This window comes from Oryctolagus cuniculus, chromosome 21 (genome assembly GCF_964237555.1).
Source record: "Oryctolagus cuniculus chromosome 21, mOryCun1.1, whole genome shotgun sequence".
NCBI classification, from domain to species: domain Eukaryota; kingdom Metazoa; phylum Chordata; class Mammalia; order Lagomorpha; family Leporidae; genus Oryctolagus; species Oryctolagus cuniculus.
This window is the reverse complement of record NC_091452.1, coordinates 22323654-22350326: the sequence shown is the minus strand read 5'-3', so window position 1 is coordinate 22350326 and position 26673 is coordinate 22323654. Positions and strand designations below refer to the sequence as shown.

Genomic DNA, 26673 nt, shown 5'->3' with positions numbered 1-26673 from the left:
CACAGCACAGGGGTTCCTAGCGAGGGGCTGCTCTAGGCCTCCCAGCCCCGCCATCTGCCTGGACAGCCCTGGGGCTCTGCCCAGAGCGCAAGGACAACCCGCTGCTCCTGATTCACGCTCAGCTAGCCCCACAAGGGGGGTGACCATACAGCACACCAGGGATCTCTCCCGCGAGGCTGACTTAGTCACAACTTGGATCCTCATAGTAGAAAAATCAGCCAGTATTTCTCCATTTCCTAAATACCATATAAGCTTTCACTTTTATGTAGTTTGTTGCTTTGAAGAAACAGAATCTACTCATTGTGCTGGCTGGCAGGTAGACACATGCAGGCTAACCTGGATAGGGGAGTATAAGCTGGAATCTCAGTAATACTTCTAATAACAGAAAGTATGAAATGTTACAAAGTCACTTAAAAGGCTTCAGAGTTTTTAGTAAGAGGAAAATACTCACAGCAGACAAAAAAGATTATAAGCACTAGTTTGTTCCAATTTTCTTTGAAATCCCTGTAAGTTCATAGGAAAAATAAACAAGGAAAGACATTCCAAAGCACAAAAGGTTAGTTACCTGCAGATAATGGGATTTTCTTTTCAATTATTTTTTTGTTTTCAAAGTATTGTTATAAATACACATTATTTTTACAAGTAAATAAATAATTTGCAGATGATTTATTTGTAAAGCAAAGTTCTGATCCTGCCTACAAGTAATGTAAAATGAGTTTATTCTACCATTTTTGCCTAAATGTCAAGATGGGACCTCAGCCAGTGATGCAGTGACCTTTGGCTTCAGGTGGCCCAACTTCAACCCCAGCCTTGAGAAATGACTTAGATTCTCAGCCTCCATTTCCTCCACAAAGTGGGGCTAACTGGAGGCCCCGGGTTTGTCTGAGAGAAACCAAATAACATCTGTGAAGCACAAACAATATCACAGGTGCAGAAAATCCATTTATTTATTTATTTATTTTAAGAATTATTTTATTTATTTGAAAGGCACGATTGGGGCTGGTGCTGTGGTGTAGTGGGTAAAACTGCTGCCTGCAGTGGCGGCATCCCATATGAGTGCTGGTTTGAGTCTCAGCTGCTCCACTTTCGATCCAGCTCTCTGCTATGGCCTGGGAAAGCAGTAGAAGATGGCCCAAGTCCTTGGGCCCCTGCACCCAAGTGGGAGACCCGGAAGAAGCTCCTGGCTCCTGGCTTTGGATCGGCACAGCTCCGGCCATTGTGGCCAATTGAGGAGTGAACCAGCAGATGGAAGACCTCTCTCTCTCTTGGCCTCTCCTTCTCTCTGTGTGTAACTCTGACTTACAAATAAATAAGTAAATCTTTAAAAAAGAAGAAAGAAAGAAAAAGAAAGTTGTATTTAAAAAAAAGAAAGGCACAGTTAGAGAGAGGGAGGGAGCAAGTTGATGGGGAGAGAAAGAGAGTAGAGAGGGTGGGCAAGAGAGAGAGAGAGAGAGAGGGAGGGAGAGAGAGAATCTTCCATCTGCTGGTTTACTCCTCAAATGACAGCAAAGGCCAGGGCCAGGCCAGACTGAAGCCAAAAGCCAGGAACTTCTTTCAGGTCTCCCATGTGGATGCAGGGGCCCAAGCTCTTAGGTCATCTTCTGCTGCTTTCCCAGGTGCATTACCAGGGGGTTAGATAGGAAGTAAAGCAGCTGGGACTCAAACTCATACCTATATTTGATGCCAGGCAGAGGCTTTATCCACTCTACCACCACACTGGCCCTGAAAAGGTTTTTTTTTTTTTTTAATATTCATTTATTTATTCTCTAAGAGTTACAGAAAGAGAGGGAGAAACTTCCATCCACTGGTTCACTCTCCAGATGGCCACAACGGCCAGCACTGGGCCAGGCTGAAGCCAGGAGCTTCATCCAGGTCTCTCATGTGGGTAAGGGCCCAAGTACCTGGGCCATCCTCCACTGCTTTTCCTAGGCCATTAGCAGGGAGCTGGATTGGAAGTGGAGCAGCCGGTACACTAACTAGTGACCATATGGGATGCTGGCACTGCAGGCAGAGGCTTAGCCCACTACACCACAACACTGGCCCCTAATACACTGAGTTTCTAAACAACCAGATCACACTGGCTGCCAGAAAAGAGAAGGGATTCCTATCCAGTCTCACAACACATCTTAAGCATAATAAAAATAAAGCACTCTCCTTTGAACCACAATGGGCCATCTGACCTTATTCTTTTTCCCAGAACTGCTAAAAGTCAGATTTTTTTTTTTTTTTTGACAGGCAGAGTGGACAGTGAGAGAGAGAGACAGAGAGAAAGGTCTTCCTTTGCCGCTGGTTCACCCTCCAATGGCCGCCGCTGCAGCCGGCGCACCGCGCTGATCCTGGCAGGAGCCAGGAGCCAGGTGCTTTTCCTGGTCTCCCATGGGGTGCAGGGCCCAAGCACCTGGGCCATCCTCCACTGCACTCCCTGGCCACAGCAGAGAGCTGGCCTGGAAGAGGGGCAACCGGGACAGAATCCGGCGCCCCAACCGGGACTAGAACCCGGTGTGCCGGCGCCGCAAGGTGGAGGATTAGCCTATTGAGCCACGGCGCCGGCTTAAAAGTCAGATTTTAAAACACTTCATTCAAGCTACAAACAGAACAAAGAACCTCTACTCTTTACCTCCTTCCTCTTTGGTTTAACAGGTATAAAGGCACATCTCCATAAAGGAGTTAGCAGCTTTAACCTCAAAGTTGGGAAAGCCAGAATGCTCCAACCCATGTACTGTGTCAGGACACACAATGGGATGCCCAGGTCTAAACTGAGCACCAGTATCCTATCAAGTAGGGCACATCCCACTGTAAGATAAGTGCTTGCTGTCTGGTCCCCTACACCCAGACACCTGCAGGAAGGAACCAACTCTTACTGTGTCCGCTGCCTTGCCCTGTGCAGAACCTGCTGGATACAGAGCACCACTGAATGCCCACCAAGAGAAGCAGCAGGGAGAAGCCAGAGCTGGTTTCTTGCAGCCTTTTAACCAAACAATTAGGAAAGACACAACCTGTGCAAAGTAAGAAAGGCGATAAACACGGGACACGGCCGCTCCGGAGAGGGCCAAGCAGTCTCCCGAGCAGTTCTGAAAAGTCGACCACAGGAAGGAGGTGCACCTCACACCAGAACTCTCTTGAAATGCCACAACACCACAGCCATCCCGGCGTTCCCAACAGCCAAAAACAACGGCAGTGCCACTCAGTGACACTTGGCATTTCAAGACACTGTTCCCTCTTCCCTAACTCGGCAGGTTGGCTCTTCCTGCAGGCAAGCCGGAGTGAGCCTTCCACAACAGGGAGGGGAAGGAAACTCTTCAAGGGAAGGGGTTTTCTCTGTTGAAATTATAGATCCACTTCCAGGTCATTCATCCTGGGTTTAAAGCCAACTCAACACTCTACCCCCAGCTCACATAACCTCATCACAAGAAAAGGCCAAGTGAAGTGGGCTTGTGGAAATGGCTGGACAGCACGGTGGTGCAGTGGGTTAAGCTGCTGCCTGTGATGCCAGCATCCCATATGGGGGCTGGTTCAAGTCTTGGCTGCTCAACTTCAGATCCAGCTCCCTGCTATGGCCTGGGAAAGCAGCATTAGATAGCCCATGTGCTTGGGCCCCTGTACCCACGTGGGAGACCCGGAAGAAGCTCCTGGATCCTGGCTTCACCTTGGCCTAGCCCTGGCCATTGCAGCCACTTAGGGAGTGAACCAGCAGACAGATTTCTCTAATTCCTTCTTCTTCTCCCTCTCTGCCTTTCAAATAAATAAAAACAAATGGCAGGACCAGCACTGTGGCATAGTAGGCTAAAACTCCACCTGCAGTGCCAGCATCCCATTTGGGCACTGGTTCGTGTCCCCGCTGCTCCACTTCTTGCTAATGGCCTGGGAAAGCAGTGGAAGATGGCCCAAGTGCTTGGACTCCTTACCCTCATGGGAGACCAGAAAGAAGCTGCTGGCTCTTGGCTTTGGCCTGGCCCAGCCCTGGCCATTGTGACCACCTGGAACCAATGGATAGAGAACCTCTCTGTCGGTTCCTCTGTCTATAACTCTGACTCTCAAATAATCAATAAATAAATCTTTAAAAAAGTAATTTATTCAGTTAAAAAAAAACAGAAATGACATAGAATCAGACGGGACAGGTTTGAATCTCAGCTGCACTATCAACTTGCTCAGTGACTGTGACACCTAACTTTACCCTCTTCTGAAAACATGGCAAAGATCATCTACCTCGTCCATTAAATGAAGGCAAAACACCGTGCTGAGTGCCTGCACATGATAAACCCTTGAACATTAGTAACTATTTACAAAAGCTCTGACAGAGAGGAAGACTGAGACTCAAAAATCTAAAAAATAATTCGCGGATAAAAGCAAATGCTTCAAGCCAAGATGCAGTAAGAACGCCTGGGAATCCTCACTTGCACACCTGATCATGATCCATCCTCCTGCGTCCGCTCTTCCCTGGTACACTTGGCAGAGGCACAGCTGGGATAACAGGAGGATTCTGAGCCCAGAAGTCAGGAGACCCAGGTTTTAATCCTGGATCATCTCCTCTCACCATGTGGCCCTGGGACAAGGCACTTTACTCTCTGGACTTCAATCTTTTTATATAACACATTGAAGGGCTACTTCTGGTTCTTTGGATTACAAAGATTGATTTAAATGCCAGTTTTGGCCACAAACTAAAAATTCACATTCTCCAGACTTGGCAAACGCCATGAAGAAGCTAAGTTTCCCACATGGCACACATTCAGGTTAATGATGATTCTGATGACATTATTCTCAGGCAAACTCACAGTTCAAGTGTCTTTCCATCCCTAATAGCTGTCCATCTAAGGGTTTTCTGACTACAGTGTTTTATCCAGAAAAGAACACCTTCAGAGTTTTATAACGCCAAGTACCCTGCCCTGGCACACACACACACACACACACACACATCAGTGTCAGGCAACCTGGTATTATCATATCAGCAAGTCTACCAGAACCAGGGAAAGACCCATCCCTTCTATCTAACCAAGCAAGTTTCTGCTAATAACAACTCAAGAGGAAAGATAACCATGGATTTTATTAGTCAAGTCAAATGAAGTTCTTATCAATCAGTTCAAACCCACAAAACCCACTGCCTGCCTGATATCCACTCTAAATCACAGACTAAATAAGTATCAAGTACCTGATAAGCAGTAGGCACTGAGGACTTGGGGGTGGATCCAGGGATGAGCAAAACCAGACCTGGCTCCACAGGCGGCAGGTCCACAAGGAACGGTGTAGGATGCTGCTCTTAAAGCATTTCAACACCAACGGGGGGTCTACTCATACCTCAGAGACCGGTAGGAAGGAACACATTTACACTCTGCTCTCCCACTTCCTGCGTTCGTATCATCCTCGCCTTCCTGCACTTCCCTATCTAAACGCAGAAAATTATTTTGAATGCTGATTTTCTTACTGCTTCCAAGGATGGGGCACAACTATATGAGATAGACGCACAGAGACCAAGGACTCGATCTTATCGGGAAACTGTCGGGAAGCATTATCATTTGTCTCCCTGAGTGTATGAACTCCCAAAGAGAAGAGCAATGCAGCACCTGGTACTGAAGAGAGCTCGGGTAAACGTCCACCATGTGAGGACGCGAACCCGCACACTCCCTCCCTACAGCTCTTACCAGCCTGAGCCTCACGCCACTCCACAGAGTTCTTAGGGATGGATGACTGCTGCTACACATCTTTAGCAGTGAATGACTGGTACTGGATGAGAGCTCTCTTCCCCCTGGGAGAGGGGGAGATACCTATCGCAGAGCCCTTCAAGGGTCTTCTGTATGTCTGGGGGAAAAAAAAAAAAGTAGGCCCAGTGCTGTGGCCCCCTGCAGTGTCAGCTTCCCATATGGGCAGCCCGTTCAAGTCCCAGTTGTTCCACTCCAAGCCAGCTCCCAGCTAATGCACCTGAGAAGCCAGAGGAAGATGGCCCAAGTGCTTGGGCCCATGCCACACATGCAGGAGACCAGGAAAAAGCTCCTGCCTCCTGCCTTTGGTCTGGCCCAGCCTCAGCCACTGTGGCCTTTTGGGGAATGAATCAGCAGTGGAAGATCTCTCTTTGTCTCTCCTCTAACTCTGCCTTTCAAATAAATTTTTGTAAATGCCCATGCACAAAAACGCGTATGTAATTTCAGAGGTTCACAGGCTAAGAACCCCGATATTAGATTGTTAAAAACTAAGGCCGGCACCGCGGCTCACTAGGCTAATCCTCCACCTTGCGGCACCGGCACACCGGGTTCTAGTCCTGGTCGGGGCGCCAGATTCTGTCCCGGTTGCCCCTCTTCCAGGCCAGCTCTCTGCTGTGGCCAGGGAGTGCAGTAGAGGATGGCCCAAGTCCTTGGGCCCTGTACTCCATGGGAGACCAGGATAAGTACCTGGCTCCTGCCATCGGATCAGAGCGGTACGCCGGCCGTGGCAGCCACTGGAAGGTGAACCAACGGCAAAAGGAAGACCTTTCTCTGTCTCTCTCTCTCACTGTCCACTCTGCCTGTCAAAAAAAAAAAAACAAAAAACAAAAAACAAAAAAAACTAGTCTTCAGGCCGGCGCCGTGGCTCACTTGGCTAATCCTCCGCCTGCGGTGCTGGCACCCTGGGTTCTAGTCCCAGTTGGGGCGCCGGGTACTAGTCCTGGTTGCTCCTCTTCCAGTCCAGCTCTCTGCTGTGGCCCGGGAGGGGAGCGGAGGATGGCCCAAGTGCTTGGGTCCTTGTACCCTCATGGGAGACTGGCAGGAAGTAGCTGGCTCCTGGCTTCGGATCGGCGCAGTGCTGGCCGTAGCGGCCATTAGGGAGTGAACCAACGGAAGGAAGACCTTTCTCTCTGTCTCTCTCTCACTGTCTATAACTCTTTCTCTGCCCCTCTCTTTCACTGTCTAACACTGCCTGGCAAAAAAAAAAAAAGCCTATCCTTGAACCAACATTAGTAAAACAGCTGTGACATCGCATCCCATAGGGATGCTGGTTCATGTCCCGACTACTCCACTTCCGATCCAGCTCCCTGCTAATGGCCTGGAAAAAGTAGAGAAAGATGGCATGGCCCAAGTGTTTGGCCTCTTGCCACCTACATGGGAGACCCACATGAAGCTCCTGGTTCCTGGCTTCAGCCTGGCCCAGTGTGGCCCACTGTGGCCATCTGGGGAGAGAACTAGGAAGATCTATTTGTCTCTCCCTCCCTCTCTGTAACTCTGATTTTCCAAATAAATAAATCTTAAAAAAAAAAAAATAGAATTAGTATCAAATCCTAATCAGATCAGTTCTATTCATTCGGCGAAAACATTCATTAGCCAGGTAAGTTCAAGATGTCAACTTGCCACTCTCTCAGATTCCTCTATAAAATGGGTTAACAATAGTCACTAATTTTATGTTAATGTCAGGATGAGATGAGCAAACAAGCTTGGCACAGTACCCTGAACACAATAAATGCTCATAAATGGAAGCCATCTTCCCTTTGGTCTACAGACTCCTCGATCATCTCCCACTCCCATCTGCATCCCTACTCAGAGCTGTACTAGCAATTCTCCTGAGACCCCAGGGAACAAGAGAAATCAGAGCCCTGAGAACGTACAAGGTCACAAAACACAGCCCTACTTTCCCCCTAGTTCAAACGCCTGGTTTTAACCTATGAAGGCCAAACTGACAAGAGAGTCGGCAGTCCCTTTCTGTGTAAATCCAGGTCAGCTGTCGGCACACAATTGGTCTATTAGGCCAAGTCAATTTTTAGAGGCAGGCCTGTTAAGTGAACTTAAAATGGAGATGAAAAGAAAGTGTTTGATCAAGTGTTAAACTGCAGAAACAAACTGACAGGGACACAAGACAGAGGAATTAGTTCCCTAAAATTATTCTCTGTGATACCTTTAGCTAACATTGGATATGCAAGGGCCTCCACACCCACCACCGCAGCTCTCTTCACGCGCCTGGAAGCTAAAGGAGCTGACTTGGTTCTTAAGTGTTCTCAAGCTTTCTTCTGTGCCCAAGTCCATTCAGCACTTAACCCAGAATCCAGAAAGGCTGCCGTTCAAATTCCTCCTGCAAATGAATTTCTCAAGCATTTCCAAATATTTGACTTCAAGGGGGGAAAATGCATTTCCACTTTAAAACAATCTTTCATCTCTAGCAATGCAAATTTTCTTTGTTTAACCAATCCACATACCACTAGCCAGTGTTTAATCAGGCCTTTATTTAACATCATCAGCCTTGTGGGTTACACAGCCAAGTCTCAAAGTTTCAGATAATGATCTCATTAACAGCAACAAATTGGTTCAATGATGAAATATGTATCAATACGTCTAAGAGCCCTTTAAAGTCCCTCCCTTTAGAACTACAGGAGATGTGTAATTAATTCCTCCAGCATTCAAGCTGTGTGCCTGACACAAGCACATGGGCTCCAACACTGTATGAATAAACAGGATACTAAAGGTAACTCACAGCATTTCTTCCCCACACATTGTTTTCACTGCAACTTTCGCAAATGGAGATGGCAACAACAAAAAATTGTCTTCATACAGACTACACCGGTGACCTCGTGATAATTATTTAAGCCTGAACTGCATAAAGGGAGAATGAAGATTCCGGGTGACTAATCCCAAGGTTGGAATTACTATGTCCCCCCACCTCCCCGACCAAAACTCTCTCACTCTCACTCTCTATCTCTCACACACACACATCTTAACCAGCCCTCCCACTACTCTAACCCAAGCAAATGACTGAACAAGCTTTCTTACCAGACTACAATAAGGTACCTACTGTATAAACACAGACAACACACACACACACACACATTTTTATTAGCACATAACAGGGAGAGAGAAAAATCAGTAATACAAACCAACTTCTCACCTTGGGATTTTTTTTTTTTTTTCAGATTTATCTATTTATTTGAAAGGCAGAATTACAGAAAGAAAGAAGGAGAGGGAAGGGGAGAGAGAGAGAGAAATCTTTCATCTACTGGATTACTCCCCAAATGGCAGCAATCGCCAGGGCTGGGCCAGGCAGAAGCCAGGAGGTTCACTCGGGTCTACCTCATGAGTGCAATGGCTCAAGGACTTGGACTATCTTCCAATGCTCTCCCAGGTGCATTAGCAGGGAGCTGGACTGGAAGTGGAACAGCCTGAGGCTCTTACCAGCACCCATAGGGATACTGGTGACATCATAAGCAGCAGCCGCTTAACCTTGGAATTCTTAAGGGAGAGGGACTTCCAAGTAGCATTATTCCTCCCTTATACCATGAATAACATTGTTAAGAATTCCATTAGAAAGAACAGCAATGCTACAGTGCTAGGATTTGGCTTTCAAGGAAAATGAACTCTGCTCTGAAGACCATAAAACATCAAACAGCAAATCACGCAAAGGTTTTTTTTTTTTTTTTAAGACAGTAAATAGAAGGAAGTTTTGCAAAGTTGAACTGGAGTAGTTATAAGACATGATTAACCTGAAGCCTAACAATGAATGCTGTATTCCCACCCAGCAGTCCTAAAACATCAGCTTTCTTTACAAAACAAAACAAATAAACAAAACACCACTTTTCAGGGCTAGCCAACAGGGGCCACACCAGTTCCAACAATCGGGTAGTATTCGAAGAACTAATAACACATGCCAGCCTTTGTGTACACACACACACACACACTCTCTCTCTCTCTCTCTCTCTCTCTCTCCTGAAAGCCACGCTGCACTCCATCCACCGACAGGTCGGCCACTACAATCAAGCTATTGCAGATACAAAGTGCACCAAGCAATGACTGTTCAAGACAGCTCAGATAAACTCACCAACATAACTGCACTTACAAGAGAATTAGGACACCTATTAGTGATTGCTTAACAGGTAAACTTATTAAATACCATTTAAGTCATTTTTCTTTACTTAGCAATTGTTGACTCAATTTTTTTTTCCTTTTTGCCTAGGCTAATGGACTACAAAAGAGTTAGATAAGCACTTCAAAAAGTTTCAAAAGAGAATAGATTCCTTCTGCCAAATTCACACATTATCTCTACTCACAAGGATAAAACAGTTACAAATGGTGTGTTTAAACTGCTAATTTTGTATTAAATGGTGAACCTGAGATTATCTCCAAAGCATAGCACTGCTTAGAATGGATAACTCAGCTCACCAGACAAACTACTGTGGAGAAAGAGTACAAGTGAAAACACAGCAAAGAATCCCTATCTTCAAAAGTTTCCTTCGAAACACCAAGCACACTAAGGTATCAGTTTTGTTTGTTTGTTTGTTTTTGGAAGGCTGTAAATGGAACATTTCTAGAGCCTTCAGGGCACAGCAGGAGTCTCAGAAGAGAGGCCCTAAGTCACAAGCAGCAAACAATTCTTGAAGGCTGTGGTAGAAATGTTTAAGATTGTCTTAAATTGAAGACTGTAATTATAACATCTTGGGGAGGGGGAGTCCAACAGCCTTTAACAACATTTGTAGTCACAGGATGCAGTCAGCGTGTGTTTCCCTTCTACTGACCAGGCGGAACTTAAGATGGGGACAGGAGCCCTGTCAGGAGGCACAGGTACCTCCTGCAGGTTGTAAAGGCGCACCTCTCCGGGCCAAGCCGCACAGCGCCAGGTCCTTCGCGTCTGCACCGGGGAGGGGGCGAGGAACGCAAGCCGAGAGGCTGCGCTCGCGCCGGACTGCTACGCGGTCGTTGCATACAACCCCCTTCTCTTCCTTGGCTAACCCACCCAAGAGCAAGGCGCAGAAGGTCCACAGGTTAGGCCCTGCAGCCATCGGATCACCCCGAAAGGTTCAAAGACAAGCCAACCATTTCAAAACACCCCCACCGCAGGCGCGCACAGTGACTGCCCTCTGCTAACAAGTTGATAAGATCATAACCAAAGAAGCGGGAAGGCATCTACCCAGCTAACCATCCGCAAAGGCTCCAGCGCGCCCAGCCTAAAGCTCTCCCTGGCCAGCTTCTTTGGAATGCAGACCTCTTTCCTGCGGAGCAAGGTGGAGGCCCTGTCAGTGAGCGACCCAGTCTCCCGAGTTGAGGCCTCTGCATTCGTTCTCGGCCAAGGGGCGGCCAGGCGGTCTCGCTCCCAGCCTCCGTGATCCCAGGCGCGCAGCGAGGGGCTGCCTTCCACCGCCACTCCGGGGGCAGGCACCCCGGATCCCCACTCCTCGGCCAGCTCCGCCCTCTCCCCTGCCTGCTGCTGCCGGCCCAGGGCCCCGCCAGAGGGTCAGCGCCCAGGTGAGGCGGGCGGCAGGTTCCAGGGGAGAACGTGAAGTCGTGCAGCCCCTCGGACAACCCCCCACCCAGTCGCTCCCCAAGAGAGCGTGCGCTGATGGAACGCAAAGCCCGAGACCCGAAACCAGCCGCCCCATCCCTTCGTCGCCTGTCTTTTCCAAAGTTGGCATTCAACAGGTAGTTCCCGGGACTTCCACCTGAGACAGCCAGAGACGCCCCGCCGGCTCCAGGGGGCCGCCGCGGCTCGGGTGCCGAGTCCACGTCTCCCGCCCTCCCGCGCTCCGCACCCGCGGCAGGTCAAGCCCCCCACGTGCGCTCGCCCCCCGCGGCGGCGCCCCGGAGGCCGCGTCCCGCCCGCGGGGAAGGGATGCCGCCGTCCTCCTGGCCGCCCCTCCCGCCTGCCCGCCCGCCCGCCCGCCAGTCAGCCAGCCCGCGGCGGGGTCGGCGGGCGCAGCCCCCGGAGCCATCTTGTGGCGGCGGCGGCGCGGGGCCCGGGCGGCGGGGCAGCTACCTGCACGATCTCGCCCTCGGCGCTGAGCGTGGCCCCGGCCCGCGAGAAGCGGCCCGTGAGGCCGGTGGTGTAGGTGGTGTAGTCGCCGCTCGGGCTCGACTCGAACAGCACCACCTCCACGAACGCCGTCTCCTTGGCCCGCGCTGCTCCGGGCCCCGCGGCCGCCAGCAGCAACCCGAGCAGCAGTGGCAGCGGCGGCGGCGGCGGCAAGCGGCGGCCGCGGGGGCCGCGGGGGCGGCGGCGGAGGCGACGGCGGCGGCGGCCCGGGGCCCCTGGGCGCCCGCCCGAGCGCGGCCTCATGGTCCTGCGGCGGGAGGGCGCGGAGGGCGGGCGCGGCCGGGCATAGTCGCGGGCCGGCGGAGGACCGAGCGCGGGCGGACGCCTCACAGCCCCATCGCGGCGGCGGCGGCGGCGGCTTTGTGGGTCGCAGGCTCCGCTCGGCTCCCCCGGCAGTCGCGCCGCGGCCCTTTCATCTGCTCCACGTGAGGGGTTATCCCCGCCCCGGCGGCGTCGTGACCCGCTCTCCCCTCCCTCCCCGCGCTCCGCCGCCGCCGCCGCTGTGGGGAGCGGGAAGGCGGGGCGGGCGCGCCTGCGGCGAGAGGCGGCGCCCTGCGGCCGGGCACGCCACGCCCCCGCCACGCCCCCTCACTTTCACCACGCCCCCTTGCCCCAGCTCCGCCTCCCGCCCGCCGTCTACGCTCCACCCCATCGGCCTCGCTCCGTCCCGGCAGGCCGCCTTGCCCCGCCCCCATCGTCCTGGCCCCTCCCCTCCTGCCGCCTTGCTCCACCCCAAGGTCCTCGCTCCGCCCTCACAAATCTCCTTCACCCCGCCCCTTCGTCCTCGCCCCGCCCCCTCAGCCCCGCTCCGCCTCCGCAGCGCTCCGCCCTCGGCAGCGGACATTTCTCCTCGCGGTTGCCAGAGTTCGGCGGGAATGGGGACCACAACCTGCTCCGGGGCACTGCGCATCCTCTCGGCGTCCTGGTCTGGTTCGGTCGTTAGGACCATTCCTCGTCCCGCCCGGCTTCCTCGCCCCCATCCACAGCTCCGAGGAGCTGGGCGCCCGCCCTGGGCCCTCCGCTCCCACCCCCCACCTCCCCAGGAGCGAACGGGAAGGGCCCCACTTGCAGCTCGGCCGAGCGAGGACGTGTCCGGTTCTCGCACCGGTGCCTCCTGCACTCTCCACGGGAGGACTGGGAGGAGACCTTGAGCAAGTCTTTTGGAGCCCAGTGGAGTTCGTTTTTCTGCAGCCTCGGAGAACAGCCCCCACCTCCACCCGCCATGCGGAGACTTTGTCTCACCAAGTGCAGAAAGTTGGAGGGGTCCAACACCATCACCCTTCATGCACAGACCCTTGGTTGGCAAATGAACATGCCCAAGGCACGTGCCCAGCGTCCCAGGGTTCCTGGCCACCCAAAAGATAAACTTTTAATTCCCTGCCCCTTTTAAGAACACTCCTTCTCCTTCCTCACGTAGCCCTCCATGAAAATGGAAATCCACCTCATTTCCTCCGTGAATCTTGCCCTGACCAAAATGACTTTGTTCAGATATGTGCAAATATTTGGTTAGGATGATCTGTTTCGACTGACTACCACACCCAAAATACTAAAAAGACAAAAAAAAAAAAAAAACTCATTGAGAATTTTCTTAAGTAAACAACTCACTAAGTTTGCACTTTAAAGTAGGAAAAAATATCTTCAAAGTGTGGAATAAAAAATGCACTTGAGAAACACCCACAGTTCTGAGTCACCACATTTGGACCCCTGGGGACTTTTGCTCAGGAGAGAGGCACCCAGAAAAGCAGACCTCCGGAGAGAGTAGCTCTTCCACTTCTCCAAATCCAAGCCACCCATTGCTGACTGCACCTGGACACCACCTGTCCTGAGGAGACGGCCTCCACCCCCACTCCAGCATGAGGCCCCCACCCCCACTCCAGTCCTTAAGGGAGAGGGCAACCACCACAACCCATGTGTGACACTTTGCAGTGTTTAAAACCAAGGTCGGGGCAGCCATTTGGCACAACAGTTCAGGTGCTGCTGAGACGTTTGCATCCCGTGTCAGAGTGCCTGGGATCGAGTCCTGGCTTGGCTCCCAATTCCTGCTTCCTGCTAACGCACACCCTGGGAAGCAGCAGGTGATAACCAAAGTACTTGGGGTCCCTGCCACCTATGTGGGAGATCAGGATGGAGTTCCCAGCTTCTGGCTTCGACCAGACCGAGCTCCAGCCATTGGAGACACTGGGAGAGTTGACTGGCAGGTGGGTGATCTCTCTCTCTCTCTCTCTCTCTCTCTCTGTATCTCTCTCTTCCTTTTAAGTAAAAAAAAGAAAAAAAAATCAAGGTCACCATCATCTACGAATGGTCCATACCATAGGATATTAGTCCTCAAGAAATGAAAGACTGATACATGAATGAACTTTGAAAACTATGCTAAGTGAAAGAAGCAGACCCAAAGGCCTGTAGGATTCCATTTACAGGACATGCTCAGAGAAGGCAAATCTAGAGAGATAAAAAGTACAATAGTTGGCTGGCACCGCGGCTCATTTGGCTAATCCTCTGCCTGCAGCACCGGCACCCTGGGTTCTAGTCCCGGTTGGGGCACCGAATTCGGTCCCAGTTGCTCCTCTTCCAGTCCAGCTCTCTGCTGTGGCCCAGGAAGGCAGTGGAGGATGGCCCAAGTGCTTGGGCCCTGCACCCGCATGGGAGACCAGGAGAAGCACCTGGCTCCTGGCTTCGGATTGGCACAGTGCACCAGCAGTAGCGGCCATTTGGGGGGTGAACCAACGGAAGGAAGACCTTTCTCTCTGTCTCTCTCTCTCTCACTAACTCTGCCTGTCAAAAGAAAAAGAAGAACAATAGTGGTTGCCAAGAGCTGGAGAGAGGCAGGAGTGAGTAGTGACTGCTAGTGGGTTTCTTTGGGGGATGAAACCGTTCTAGAATTAGGTATTGGTGATGATTGTACAACTCTGTCTAAAAACTACCTTTAAAGGGTGAATTTTATGGCATGTGAATTACATCTCAAGACAGTTGTAAAAAAGAAAAATTCCAGGGTGAGCAATTGACCTAGTAATTAAGACTCCTATACCAGAGTGCCTGGATTCAATACCATCTCTGGTCCCTGATTCCAGCATCCTGCTAATGCAGACCATGGCACTGTGTGGTAGTTACTCCAGTAACTGAGTCCCCCCACCCAACGTGGGAGGCCTGGATTGAGCTCCTGGCTCTGGTTTCAGCCTCAGTCCAGCATCAGCCATCGCATGTATCTGGGTACTGAACTCTATCTCTCTGCCTCTCAAATCAACTTTTTAAAAATAAAAATAACTGTGTTGTAAATGTCTCTTTAATTTTCATCCACTTGAAAGGCAGATAGACAGAGACTGAAGCGAGATCACACATCCACTGGTTCACTCTTCAAATGCCCACCACAGCCAAGGCTGAACCAGGCCGAAGCCAGCAGCCTGAAATTCCGCCTGGGTCTCCCACATCGGTGGCAGCCACCCAAGTTCTGGAGCCATCACCTGCTCCCTGCCAGGATGCATTAGCAGGAACCTGGATCAGAAGCAGAGCACCTGGGCCTGGAACCCACCAGCATTCTGAGAGGGAATATAGGTATCCCAAGTAGTGGTGTAACTCACTCCACCACAATACCTGCCCCTTGTGAGTATTTCCATGTACACACACACATATACACAGGATACTGTGTGAGCATATCCTGTAATCTTTGAAGTCTCAGCTCAAATCTCACACCCTCAACAAGGCCTATGCTGACTACTCTACATAAAGCTGCAATGTACCCCATCTTCCACTCTCAACACCCACTGGCCTGCCAACCCCCGACACTGTGGCATTTGTCACCTTCTAACATACTAAATGCTTTGCTTATTTATTTTTATCTGTCCTCCACACAACCCTCCCTTAACACACACACACACACACACACACATACATGTGCGCCCGCCAGAGAACAAACCCTATAATGCCAGGGACCTTTGTCTTTGTCACTGACTTAGGCCAAGATAGCCTGGCCCAGAATCATCACTCAATAAATATTTGTTACATGAATTAATGACTAAATGAATGAGCAATAAGCTCATCAATGCATATCCCACCCATTTTGCAGACATTTGGGACAGCTTGTTAACAGCTGCTCAAGAACACTGGGCTTCTTGGGACCAAAATAAATTCTGAGTGTGGCAAAGAGCAAGAGTCCTTCCCTCAAGAATGGCAACAAAAACCCAGACTAGGGTCAGAAAAGAAACTGATTATGATTTTTTAAAACTCCGCTTGAAGAAAGATATACTAAGACATAGGCGAGCAACACAGAGAGAGCAAGATTCAACTCCCGGCAGCTCGAAGCTGTTTTGAAATGGAGGTATTTATCGGTATGAAGCTTCACCAAATTCTGTCAGGCAGTAAGGGGAGATAGAAAGTAACTTCAAATAAGAGATGAGACCCATCAGCTAGGTGCTAGGATGGGATCTGTGCTTTGGACACATGATAGAACTGAAGAGGAGTGATGCACTGTCATCCTCTCCTCTAAATCATCCTGGGTCTAACTTATCCTATTCCTTTCTCGACTTTTCAGACATAGCTCAGATGAAAATAACTGAGAACAGATGCATAAGCATTGGTTAAAGCTGCCAAACCTTTAGCAAATCTCACTGACTTAAGCCAAAAGCCACACAAAGCTTCAGGAAATTTTCTGCCATCAAAGTTCTATTTATATGACCAAATAGGGAAGCTCAGGGATTCCAAATCCATAAACAGATGTCTTGGTACCCAAAGAGACTATATTGGTGCTAAATAAAAATACACACGGATATTCACGTCCGTGTTGTTATTAATGCTAAAAGACAGGAAACAACCTAAGTGTCCATCAATAGGGGATTAGTTAAATAGATTATGGTACGTCCATTTAACAGATGAAGGTACTTCAACATTTTTGTTGTAAATTTCAATTGAAAGATAAGATTAGGGACAGGTGTCAAGGCACAAAGAGTTAACCTACCACTTGCAATGCTGCATCCCATGTCCGAGTGCCTAACATGGAGTCCCAGCTCCTCAGCTTCCACTCCAGTTTCCTGCCAATGCACCTGGGAGGCAACAGATAATGAAAGGACTCACCTACCTGGGCTCCTGCCACCCATGTGGGAAACCCAGTTTGAGTTCCTGGCTCCTGAGTTTGGCCTGGCCCTGCACTGGCTGTTGTGGGTATTAGGAAGTGAAACAGTGGTTGGAAGATTCCCTCTCTTTCTCTTGGCTCTCTCTCTGTCTCTCGTTCTCTCCCCATCTGCCTCTCTCTTATGTGTGTGACTCCCTCTGTGTCACTCTGCTTTTCAAGTACATTTTTTAAAAATGTATTTGGTGCAAAATAATTTTGAAATTCATGCATAGTTTTTTGTATAACACCCCATTGACTTTTTAAAAACCACTAGTAAAATGGAAGACATATTAAATAGCTATTAAAAAGAATGAAAAGTGGGGCAGCGACTGTGACATAGCGGGTAAAGCCACCACCTATGGTGCCGGCATCCCACATGGGCACCAGTTCGCGACCCGGCTGCTCCACTTCCAAACCAGCTTTCTGCTATGGCCTGGGAAGGCAGTAGAAGATGGCCCAGGTCCTTGGGCCCCTGCATCCACATGGGAGACCTGGAAGAAGCTCCTGGCTCCTGGCTTCGGATTGGCACAGCTCCGGCCATTGCGGCCAATTGAGGAGTGAACCAGTGGATGGAAGACCTCTCTCTCTCTCTCTCTCTCTCTCTCTCTCTGTGTAACTCTTTCAAGTAAATAAACAAATCTTTAAAAAAAAAATAAAAAGAATGAAAGGCGTCATTTGCCTTAGGAGTTGAGATGCCAGTTGAGTGCCTGCGTCCTATACTGAAATGCCTCGCTTCCACTCCTGCTTCCTGCTAATGCAGATCCTAGCAGGCAGCAGCGATGGCCCAAGTAGTTGGGTTCCTGCCACCCACCTGAGAGAGGTGCCTAGCGTTCCTGGCTCCAAGTGTCAGCCACAAGTGGAAGCCTCTGTCGGTCCTTGGAGAGTAAAACAGTAGATGGAAGCGCTCTCTCTGCCTCTTAAATAAATAAATAATGTTTAGAAACTATGAAGAAACTCTGGGAACTTATAAGGGATGACCTGCTAAGTGAAAAAGATGTGCATATGTTATGCTACAGTGGAAAGGAAGGTGCGTGGAGAGAACAGATACATGAAAGTTTGCGAGCATTATGTACAGAGGGAGACTAAAAATATATAATTGTCTCTGGAGAGACATCTAGGCAACTAGGAACCAAGAAAGTGAAGGAAATCTACTTTTCCATGTGTACTTGTTCCTTTTCCATTTTACTCCATGTGCATATATTATCCATTCAAAAAAATAAAATAGAGACTGATCTTCTAAGTCAACAGACAACATCTATTTCCTATATGCAAACGCATTCATTTGATAAACTTTACTGAACACCTACTATGTGCCACTGGAATACGAAAAGGGATTGGCCTACAGTTATAGAAAATGTCACTGTTGGGACTGCATGATGGGCATATAGGATCTCTCTGCATTACTTTTGGAACTTGTTCAAATTATTTAAAAATAAAAATTAAGGTCCAGCACTGTGGCATAGAGGGTAAAGCCACTGCCTGCAGTGCTGGCATCCCATAAGGGCACTGGTTTGAGTCCCGGCTGCTCTACTTCCAATCCAGCTCTCTGCTATAGCCTGGGAAAGCAGTGGAAGATGGCTCAAGTCCTTGGGCCTCTGCACCCAGACCTGGAAGAAGCTCCTGGCTCCTGGCTTTGGATCAGTTCACTCCAGATGTTGTGGCCATTTGGGGAGTGAACCAGCAGATGGAAGACCTCTCTCTCTCTCTCTCTCACTCTCTCTCTCTCCTTTCTCTGTAACTCTGCCTTTCAAATAAAAAATAATTTTTTAAAAAATAAAATGAAATAAAATTAAATTTACAAAATGGACTACTTGGTCCCTGTATTTAAGTAGTTTCCTCCTCCCTCCCTCTCTCCACCCCTCCCTCCCTCCTTCTTTCTGCAAGCATTTATTATTACACAGGACAGATAAATAAGTCAAATATTTCGATAAATACAAGTCCTCATTAACTATTCTACAAAACAGTTTTAAGATTTTGAATCTCACTTTGCTTCTTTCAGGTGTCTCAAAGTTAACACATGTCAGCTTTCTTCACAGTGTTTATATCTACTTCTGGAAGCCTTCATTTATTGTATTTAAACATCATATAATTCTCCTGAAAGGTACAGTAGGTGTTTTATACACACAAGTAGCAGCAGTTCTTTCGAAACCTTTAGAAGTGTCTTTTCCGCCTTTGAAGTACACCATCAATCTACATCTTCTTTGAGCCTTGAGGCAGAAGGCCAATCCGTGGTTTAAACCTTGCTTCAACCTGTCCCTGATTTGCAATGGCCATACAACCAAGAGTCACAAATTCAAACAGTGCTCCAGGGGCCAGGAAGGGAATGTGACGGAGTGCAGTGGGCCAGGTGCGTGCAGAAATAACCAGGAAATAAGATGATAAATGGAAACAGGGCTTCAAGTGGGAACTGCCTTGGGAAGGGCAGCCTGGCTGACGTGTGGTCAGTCCAGTGGCTACTCCGACGCTTTGTCACCATGGGGAAGCTGGGCCCAGGATTCACAGATCATCTGATTTGTTCAAAGTGAAAACACAAACTTATTTGTAGTATCTCCTGGTTTTTTAAATGTTTGCGATAGATTTCAAAGATCTGTACTTAGCTGGGATAAGTAAGCACACCTATAAAAGCCATTTTTGGCTCATGAGACATGGAAGAGAATGCTGATGGAGCAGACATGACTGTACCTAGTAGTAAAACTATCACTTCTAGACCATCAGGGTAGAGGAAGAAGCAGTGCTAAGACCTGAGAACTATAAATACTGTACTATATTTAGGAGGCAGTTGTATCCGTGGGCAGCACCCTTCACCACAAGATGCACCTCTCTTTAGGATGCAGTATTTAATTGAAGTGGAAATGTAATCACACGTCTACTTGGCCAAGAAAGGCCGATGATGGATGAGGGGTCATTAGACCTTTGAAAGACAGACAAGTCGGGTTGCTTTTACACTGATTATACTTACCTGTAGCTGAAGATAAAGAAAAAAGGACGAGGGTAAAACCCTGGAAAGAAATAAAGGCCAATTACTTACTTTTGTCTGACTGTATCAGACAGGATGGCTTAGCACAGAAGTTAGTTAAGAGGAGAAACGAGGCAGTTTGGGTGAGAATGTAGAAGTGTAGGCCGGTGCCACGGCTCAGTAGGCTACTCCTCCGCCTTGAGACGCCAGCACACCGGGTTCTAGTCCCAGTCGGGGCGCTGGATTCTGTCCCGGTTGCCCCTCTTCCAGGCCAGCTCTCTGCTGTGACCCGGGAGTGCAGTGGAGGATGGCCCAAGTGCTTGGGCCCTGCACCCCATGGGAGACCAGGATAAGTACCTGGCTCCTGTCACCGGATCAGCACGGTGCGCCGGCCGCAGCGCGCTGGCCATGGCAGCCATTGGAGGGTGAACCAACGGCAAAGGAAGACCTTTCTCTCTGTTTCTCTCTCTCACTGTCCACTCTGCCTGTCAAAAAAAAAAAAAAATGTGTATAATCCATTCACAATGCATGAAGGGGCCAGCGCTGTGGTACAGCAGACTAAGTCACTGCTTGCAAGGCTGCCATCGTATAAGAGAGAGTTTTGGTTTCTTGGGGCCAGCATTGTGTTAAGTCACCACATACAATGCCAGCATCCCATATGAATGCCAGTTTGAGTCCTGGCTGCTTCACTTCCAATCCAGCTTCCTACTAGTATGCCTGGGAAGGCAGCAGAAGATGGCGGAAGTACTTGGGCCCCTGAAACCCACATGGGAGACCAGGATGGAGGCTACAGCCTGGCCCAGATCTGGCTGTTGCAACTAGTTGGGTAGTGAGGCAGCAGATAGAAGACCTCTCTCTGTGTGTGTCTCTCTCTTTTTCTCTGTCACTCTTTCAAATAAATAAATATCTTTTTAAAAATCATCTGGGATGGAGGTGGTAATAAATTGGAATTATTGAATAGCATCTGCTCCTAGGGGTAATCACCCCTTCCTGGCCAGTGCTGTCTCTGTAAGGCTGTCAGTCACAGAGATCAACCTCATAGGTGGACAAATGACCCAGGAAGTCAACCAGAATACTCCATTCTCCTAGCTACAAAGATTGGTTCAGAGATGGGTAAGTGACCAAACCAAGGCCAATAAGAATCTTCCTTGAAATTTAATCTATGGAAACCAAGGAGGGGTGGGCATTCAGTGTAGTGAGCACACCACTTGGGGGTCCAGCTTGTGGTTTAGTGGGTTAAGCCACCACCTGCAATGCCAGCATCCCATATGGGTGCTGGTTCCAGTCTCAGCTGCTCTACCTGCAGTCCATACCCTTCCAATGCACCTGGGAAAGCAACAGAAGATGGCCCTTGTGCTTAGGTCCCTGCATCCACATGGGAGACCTTGATGAAGCCCCTGGCTTCAGCTTGGCTCAGCCCTGGCCATTGAGGTCATCTAGGAAGTGAGCCAGTGGGTAGAAGATCTCCCTCTATCTCTCCCTCTCTCTGTATAACTCTGCCTTTCAAATAAATAAAATAAATCTTAAAAAAAAAAAAAAAGATAACACTTGGGACACCTATATGGCAGTGCCTGGTTTGAGTCCCAGGTCCTGCACTTCCAATCTATCTTCCTGCTAATGGGCACTCTGGATGGCAAGAGATTATGGCTCAAGTATTTGAGAGAACCACACTGAGCTCCTGGCTCTGGGCCTTGGACTGGCCCAGCCCCCAATGTTGCTGGTTTTGAGGGAGTAAACCAGCAGATAGAAGATCTCTCTCTCTCTCTCTCTGCCTTTCAAATAAAATGAGAATAAATAATTAAAAAAAAATTTTTTTAGGGGCCGGCACTGTGGTGCAGTCTGTAAAGCCACCGCCTCCAGTACCAGAATCTCATATGGGCACCGGTTTAAGTCCTGGTTGCTCCTCTTCCAATCCAGCTCTCTACTGTGGCCTGGGAAAGCAGTAGAGGATGGCTCAAGTCCTTGGGCCCCTGCACCCACGTGGGAGACCCAGAAGAAGCTCCTGGCTCCTGGCTTTGGATAGATGTAGCTCCAGCCATTGCAGCCATTTGGGGAGTGAACCAGCAGATGGAAGACCTCTCTCTCTCTCTCTTTCTCCTTTCTCTCTCTCTGCCTCACTGTAACTCTCTGCCTTTCAAATAAATGAATCTTTAAAAAAATTTTTTAAAATACCTCTGACAAAATACAGCAATAGAGCTGTCAGTTCAATAACAGCTGCAGTGGCAATAGAGACTACACACACACACACACACACACACACGAACACACACACACACATGAACATACACATGCAATTCCATAAAACCAAAGAGACTCTGAGATTCAGGTAGGTCAAAGAAATCCTAAGATTTATTATTTTGAAAGGCAGAGTTACAGGGCTGGGGGGCCACTGCAGAGAGAGAGAGAGAGAGAGAGAGAGAGAGAGAGATCCTCCGTTGGCTGGTTCACTTTCTAAATGGCTGCAATAGCCAGGGCTGGGCCAAAAAGGCCAGGAGCTCCGGAACCCATCAGACTCTCCTGCATAGCTGGCAGGGGCCCAAGCATTTGGACTACTTTCTTCGGCCTTCCCAGGCAACTGGCAGAGAACTGGATTGGAAGAGGAGCAGCTGGGACTCGAACCAGCACCCATATGGGATGCTGGCATTGTAGACAACAGCTAAACGCATTACACCATAACACTGGCCCCAATTTGCCAGATGTTGAATGATTATTGGGAAAAGTTTTCAATTAGCAACAATCGCGGCTCACATAAGCCTCATTGGCTATGATACTGCCACTGCGCCGAGCTTGAATGATTATTGAAACTAGGTGTTGGCTTCATGGAACTCCATTATACCTTTCACTCTTTTGTATATGTTTGAAGTTTTCCAAGATAAAATGTATATTATGATACTCTGTTAACAGAAATCTCTTGCAACATTTGAAAACACAAGAGACCTATGTATGCTGGTATGGCAAGAGCTCCAGGACATTGCTACATACAACATAGAGAGCCCACTGCAGCATGTTTATTTATTATTTTCCCAATTTACTTTTATCTCTGGACCTCAAGTATATAGAATTAGCCTAGTTGGGGCCGGCGCTGTGGTGTAGTGGGTAAAGCTGCTGCCTGCAATGCCGGCATCCCATGTTGGCACCAGTTCAAGTCTTGGCTGCTCCTCTTCCAGTCCAGCTCTCTGCTCTGGCCTGGGAAAGCATTAGAGGATGGCTCAGGTCCTTGGGCCCCTGCACCCATGTGGGACACCTGGAAGAAGCTCCTGGCTCCTGGCTTCGGATCAGCACAACTCTGGCCATTGCGGCCAACTGGGAAGTCAATCGGCGGATGGAAGACCTCTCTCTCTCTCTGCCTCTCCGTCTCTGTGTAAATTTCAAATAAATAAATAAATCTTAAAAAAAAAAGAATTAGATTAGTCATGTCAGATTCTCATCATTGGCCCATGTATGGCCTGATTTAATTTAATTACTTAATTATTTTTAATGATATAATATAAACACCCTTGATCCCACATTCCAAAAATGAGAGTGAGGATCATGAATATAAGTCACAGGCTATTATACAACATCACATGTACCATATGTTAAAAGAAGCAGTATTCTCAAGAGCAAAAACTTGAAAATAGTCTAAATGCCTATCAACAGAAGAATGAAATGGATGAACACTGTTATGTCTTGCAATGAAATATTATACAAGAGTCAAAAAGGGTGAGTATCAAAGTCTCACAACAGTATGGGCAAATATTAAATATAGTAAGTGGAAAAATAAATATTACAGCTTATTATCTTTATTAAAATTATCTTTATTAAAATACTGTCATTATACTTTTAAAGGTTTATTTATTTATTTATTTGAAAGTCAGAGTTACACAGAGAGAGGAGAGGCAGAGAGAGAGAGAGAGAGAGAGAGAGAGAGAGAGAGGTCTTCCATCTGATGGTTCACTCCCTAATTGGCCACAACAGCTGGAGCTGCGCCAGTCTGAAGCCAGGAGCCAGGAGCTTCTTCTGGGTCTCTCACATGGGTGCAGGGGCCCAAGGACTTGGGCCAACTTCCACTGTTTTCCCAGGCCATAGCAGAGAGCTGGATGGGAAGTGGAGCAGCTGGGTCTTGAACTGCCGCCCATATGGGATGTCAGCGCTTCAGACCAGGGCATTAACCCACTGCACTACAGCACTGGCCCCCTATGATTATATTTTTAAAATTTTGCTTATTTTTATTTGTATTTAAAAGGGAGGGAGAGGGAGAGGGAGAGGCAGAGGCAGAGGGAGATCTTCTATCCATTGGTTCACTCTCCAAATGCCTGCAGCTGGGACTGAGTCAGGCCAAAGCTGGGAACCCAGAAGTCATCTGGGCCTCCCATGTGCGTAGCAGGGACTCAAGTACTCAACTCATCTGGGACTTGAACCTGGGATACAGGTGTATCAAGTGGTGTCTTAACTGCCACACCACGTGCCTGCGCCTAGAAGACCGTTTTCATTGATATTCTTATAAAGTTAAAAACAATCGAAAATGAAAAAATAAACAAATTTGGGTTGCATATAGAAGGAAAGTATATAAAAAGGAAAGGAAGGAATTTAAGATGACAGAAGCAGGGAAGGCCGGGAAATGAGAAGAGGGAGTCGTATGTTAAATATTCCCTTTGGTAAAACAAACAAGAAAGATTTATATATACCTGTGTGTGTGTTTGTGTGTGTGTGAATTATAAGTAGACAAGGGCACTTCAAAAAGATTCTGGAAAATAGAAGTAAAACAAGTTTATTTTGGCACAAAAACTTTTTTAAATCCATATTTCCCCCTAGAAGGGCACAAAAGGAACTGTAACCAGAATTGTTTGAAATAGAGGAAAACTGAAAGTCTGGGATGGGAGAGACTGAACACGTTGGAATCACTTTCACTTACCGTGTCAGAAACTCCACTTAGACTGCCTTAAACAAAAAGGGATTTCTGTAAGAGTGCAAAGTCCAGGGAGAATTTTGGTTCCAGACACAGCTGGGCCCAGGAACGCCAAGAATATTATTAGGTGCCACTTCTCCGCAGGGCTCAGCTCTGCTCTCCTCCGTGACATCATTTCTCAGTTTCCACACGTCTCTCAGATCTTCTTCCGGTGTCCTATCATCCACGTTGCCAGGACTCCTGGAGAAAAGGGACCTTCAGTTCCTCGCAAAGCCAACTCAAATAGCAGGCTGACTCTCATTGGCCCAACCTGGTTGATGTACGCCTCACTGAACCAATCACTATTGCCGGGGGCTGGACTATGCCAATTGACTAGACCGGGCTTATCTGTCATTCTCTGGAGCTGGATAATGGGGCGGTCCTTGCAGAGCTCATGGACTGACATGGGTGCAGACACTGTCCCTTTTGGAAAAAGAGAATGGCTGCTAGGCAGAACACTCAAAAGCAAGCACACACGGAGTAGTCATGCCCTTGGAGTCTTCCGTGGCTCCCTATCCCTGCGTGGACAGGTTGCCTCCTGCTGTTCCTGGCACCTTGAGCACATCTAAGAGCCGTTGCACAACATCCATCCGCTTGTGTGCCTATTTTCAATTTAATTCCTGGAGGACACGGACTAGGCCTTTCACGTGGGAAGGTAATCCCTCGCAAAACGCCTCAGATACAGTTGGCACATGATGAAATTTGCTAAATCAATGAACCACACTTGAGTCTATGCCAAAATGAAATCCTGACAAAGCATTTCCTCAACGGGGCCTCAAGCCATCCTTCTTTCTCTTCCGAACCTTCTGAGGCCCGAAGAGCTGCAGCCACATCCAACACGCCAGGGTCCCTGCTAATCCCTGGCCTGACTGCCCGCCCCCATACCCCAAGTGATCACGATGGAACGATCTGGAAAGGAGGGGAAACCCGTTTTCTGATCACAAGCCCCTGCAGTGGAAATTTCTGTAATGCAAACCTTTTGACTAGCCTGCACAGCTTCTCTTTTGAACAGAGGAACTCTGCTTCCCTCCCGTGTTATGGCTGAAGAAGCTGGAGAGCCGAGGGACAGTGTTGGGGCTGGGGTGGGTGGGGGGCAGCTGTTTCCTACATGTGAGCTGATAACACCAACTCCTGCTTATTGAGCATTTATTATGTGCCAGGCACTGTGCCCAGGGCTTTGTGCATACTTTCTCCTTTGATCCTGACTTGGGGACTGTGTTCCCTCCATTTTCTAGATGAGGAGGTAGAGAGGAAGAAGATTTGCCTTAGATTACAGAAGTAATAAATGGTGAAGTCGGATCTGATGCCAGAACTCTTACTCTTTTTTTAAAAAAAAATATTTATTATTTATTTAAATTTTATTTGCAAGGCAGAGGGAGGGAAGGTGGAAGGGAGGGAGGGAAAGAGGGAGAGAGGGAGAAGGGAGAGAGAGAGAGAGAGAGAGAGAGAGATCTTTCATCTGCATCTGGTAATTCACTCCCCAAATGCCTATAACAGTCAAGTCTGGTTCAGGCTGAAACCCAGAGCCAGGAAGCCCATCTGGGTCTCCCTTGTGGGTGGCAGGGGCTCAAGCACTTGGGCCATCTTCTGTTGTCTTCCCAGGTGCATTAGCAGGAAGCTGGATCAGAAGCAGAGCGGTTGGGACTGAGATGCCATCATTGCAGGCAGCAGCAAGCAGTTGGGACTTCAACCAGCACTGGGATGCTATCCTTCCAGGTGGCATGTCACAATGTCAGCCCCAGAACTCGTTCCTCTTTACCCTCAGATACAAGGAAGAATAAAATAAAGACTCAGGGAGAAGTAGGGTCGGGAGACTATGCAGTCTCAGAAAAGGAGAGTGGCTGCCTTGCCTCCGGATGGCTTCGCTGGTCCTGGCCCCTGTCTTTTTGGAGGCCCAGATCCACTTACCGCCCTCAAGTACCTGAGCTCACTCTCAAA

General features: G+C 48.7%; 1 protein-coding gene and 1 pseudogene across 1 annotated transcript in view; both read right to left on the bottom strand.

Moving 5' to 3' along the window:
- ZNRF3 (zinc and ring finger 3) overlaps positions 1-12228 on the bottom strand; it is a 171205-nt gene extending 158977 nt beyond the window's left edge. The window contains exon 1 of the mRNA XM_051826646.2: positions 11695-12228. Coding sequence (XP_051682606.2) covers positions 11695-11994 — 300 coding nt within the window. The 5' untranslated portion in view covers positions 11995-12228. The remainder of the gene's footprint in view (positions 1-11694) is intronic.
- Positions 12229-22485: 10257 nt separating this feature from the next.
- On the bottom strand, positions 22486-22596 carry LOC127484771 (U4 spliceosomal RNA; annotated as a pseudogene).
- Between the last annotated feature and the right edge of the window lie 4077 nt (positions 22597-26673).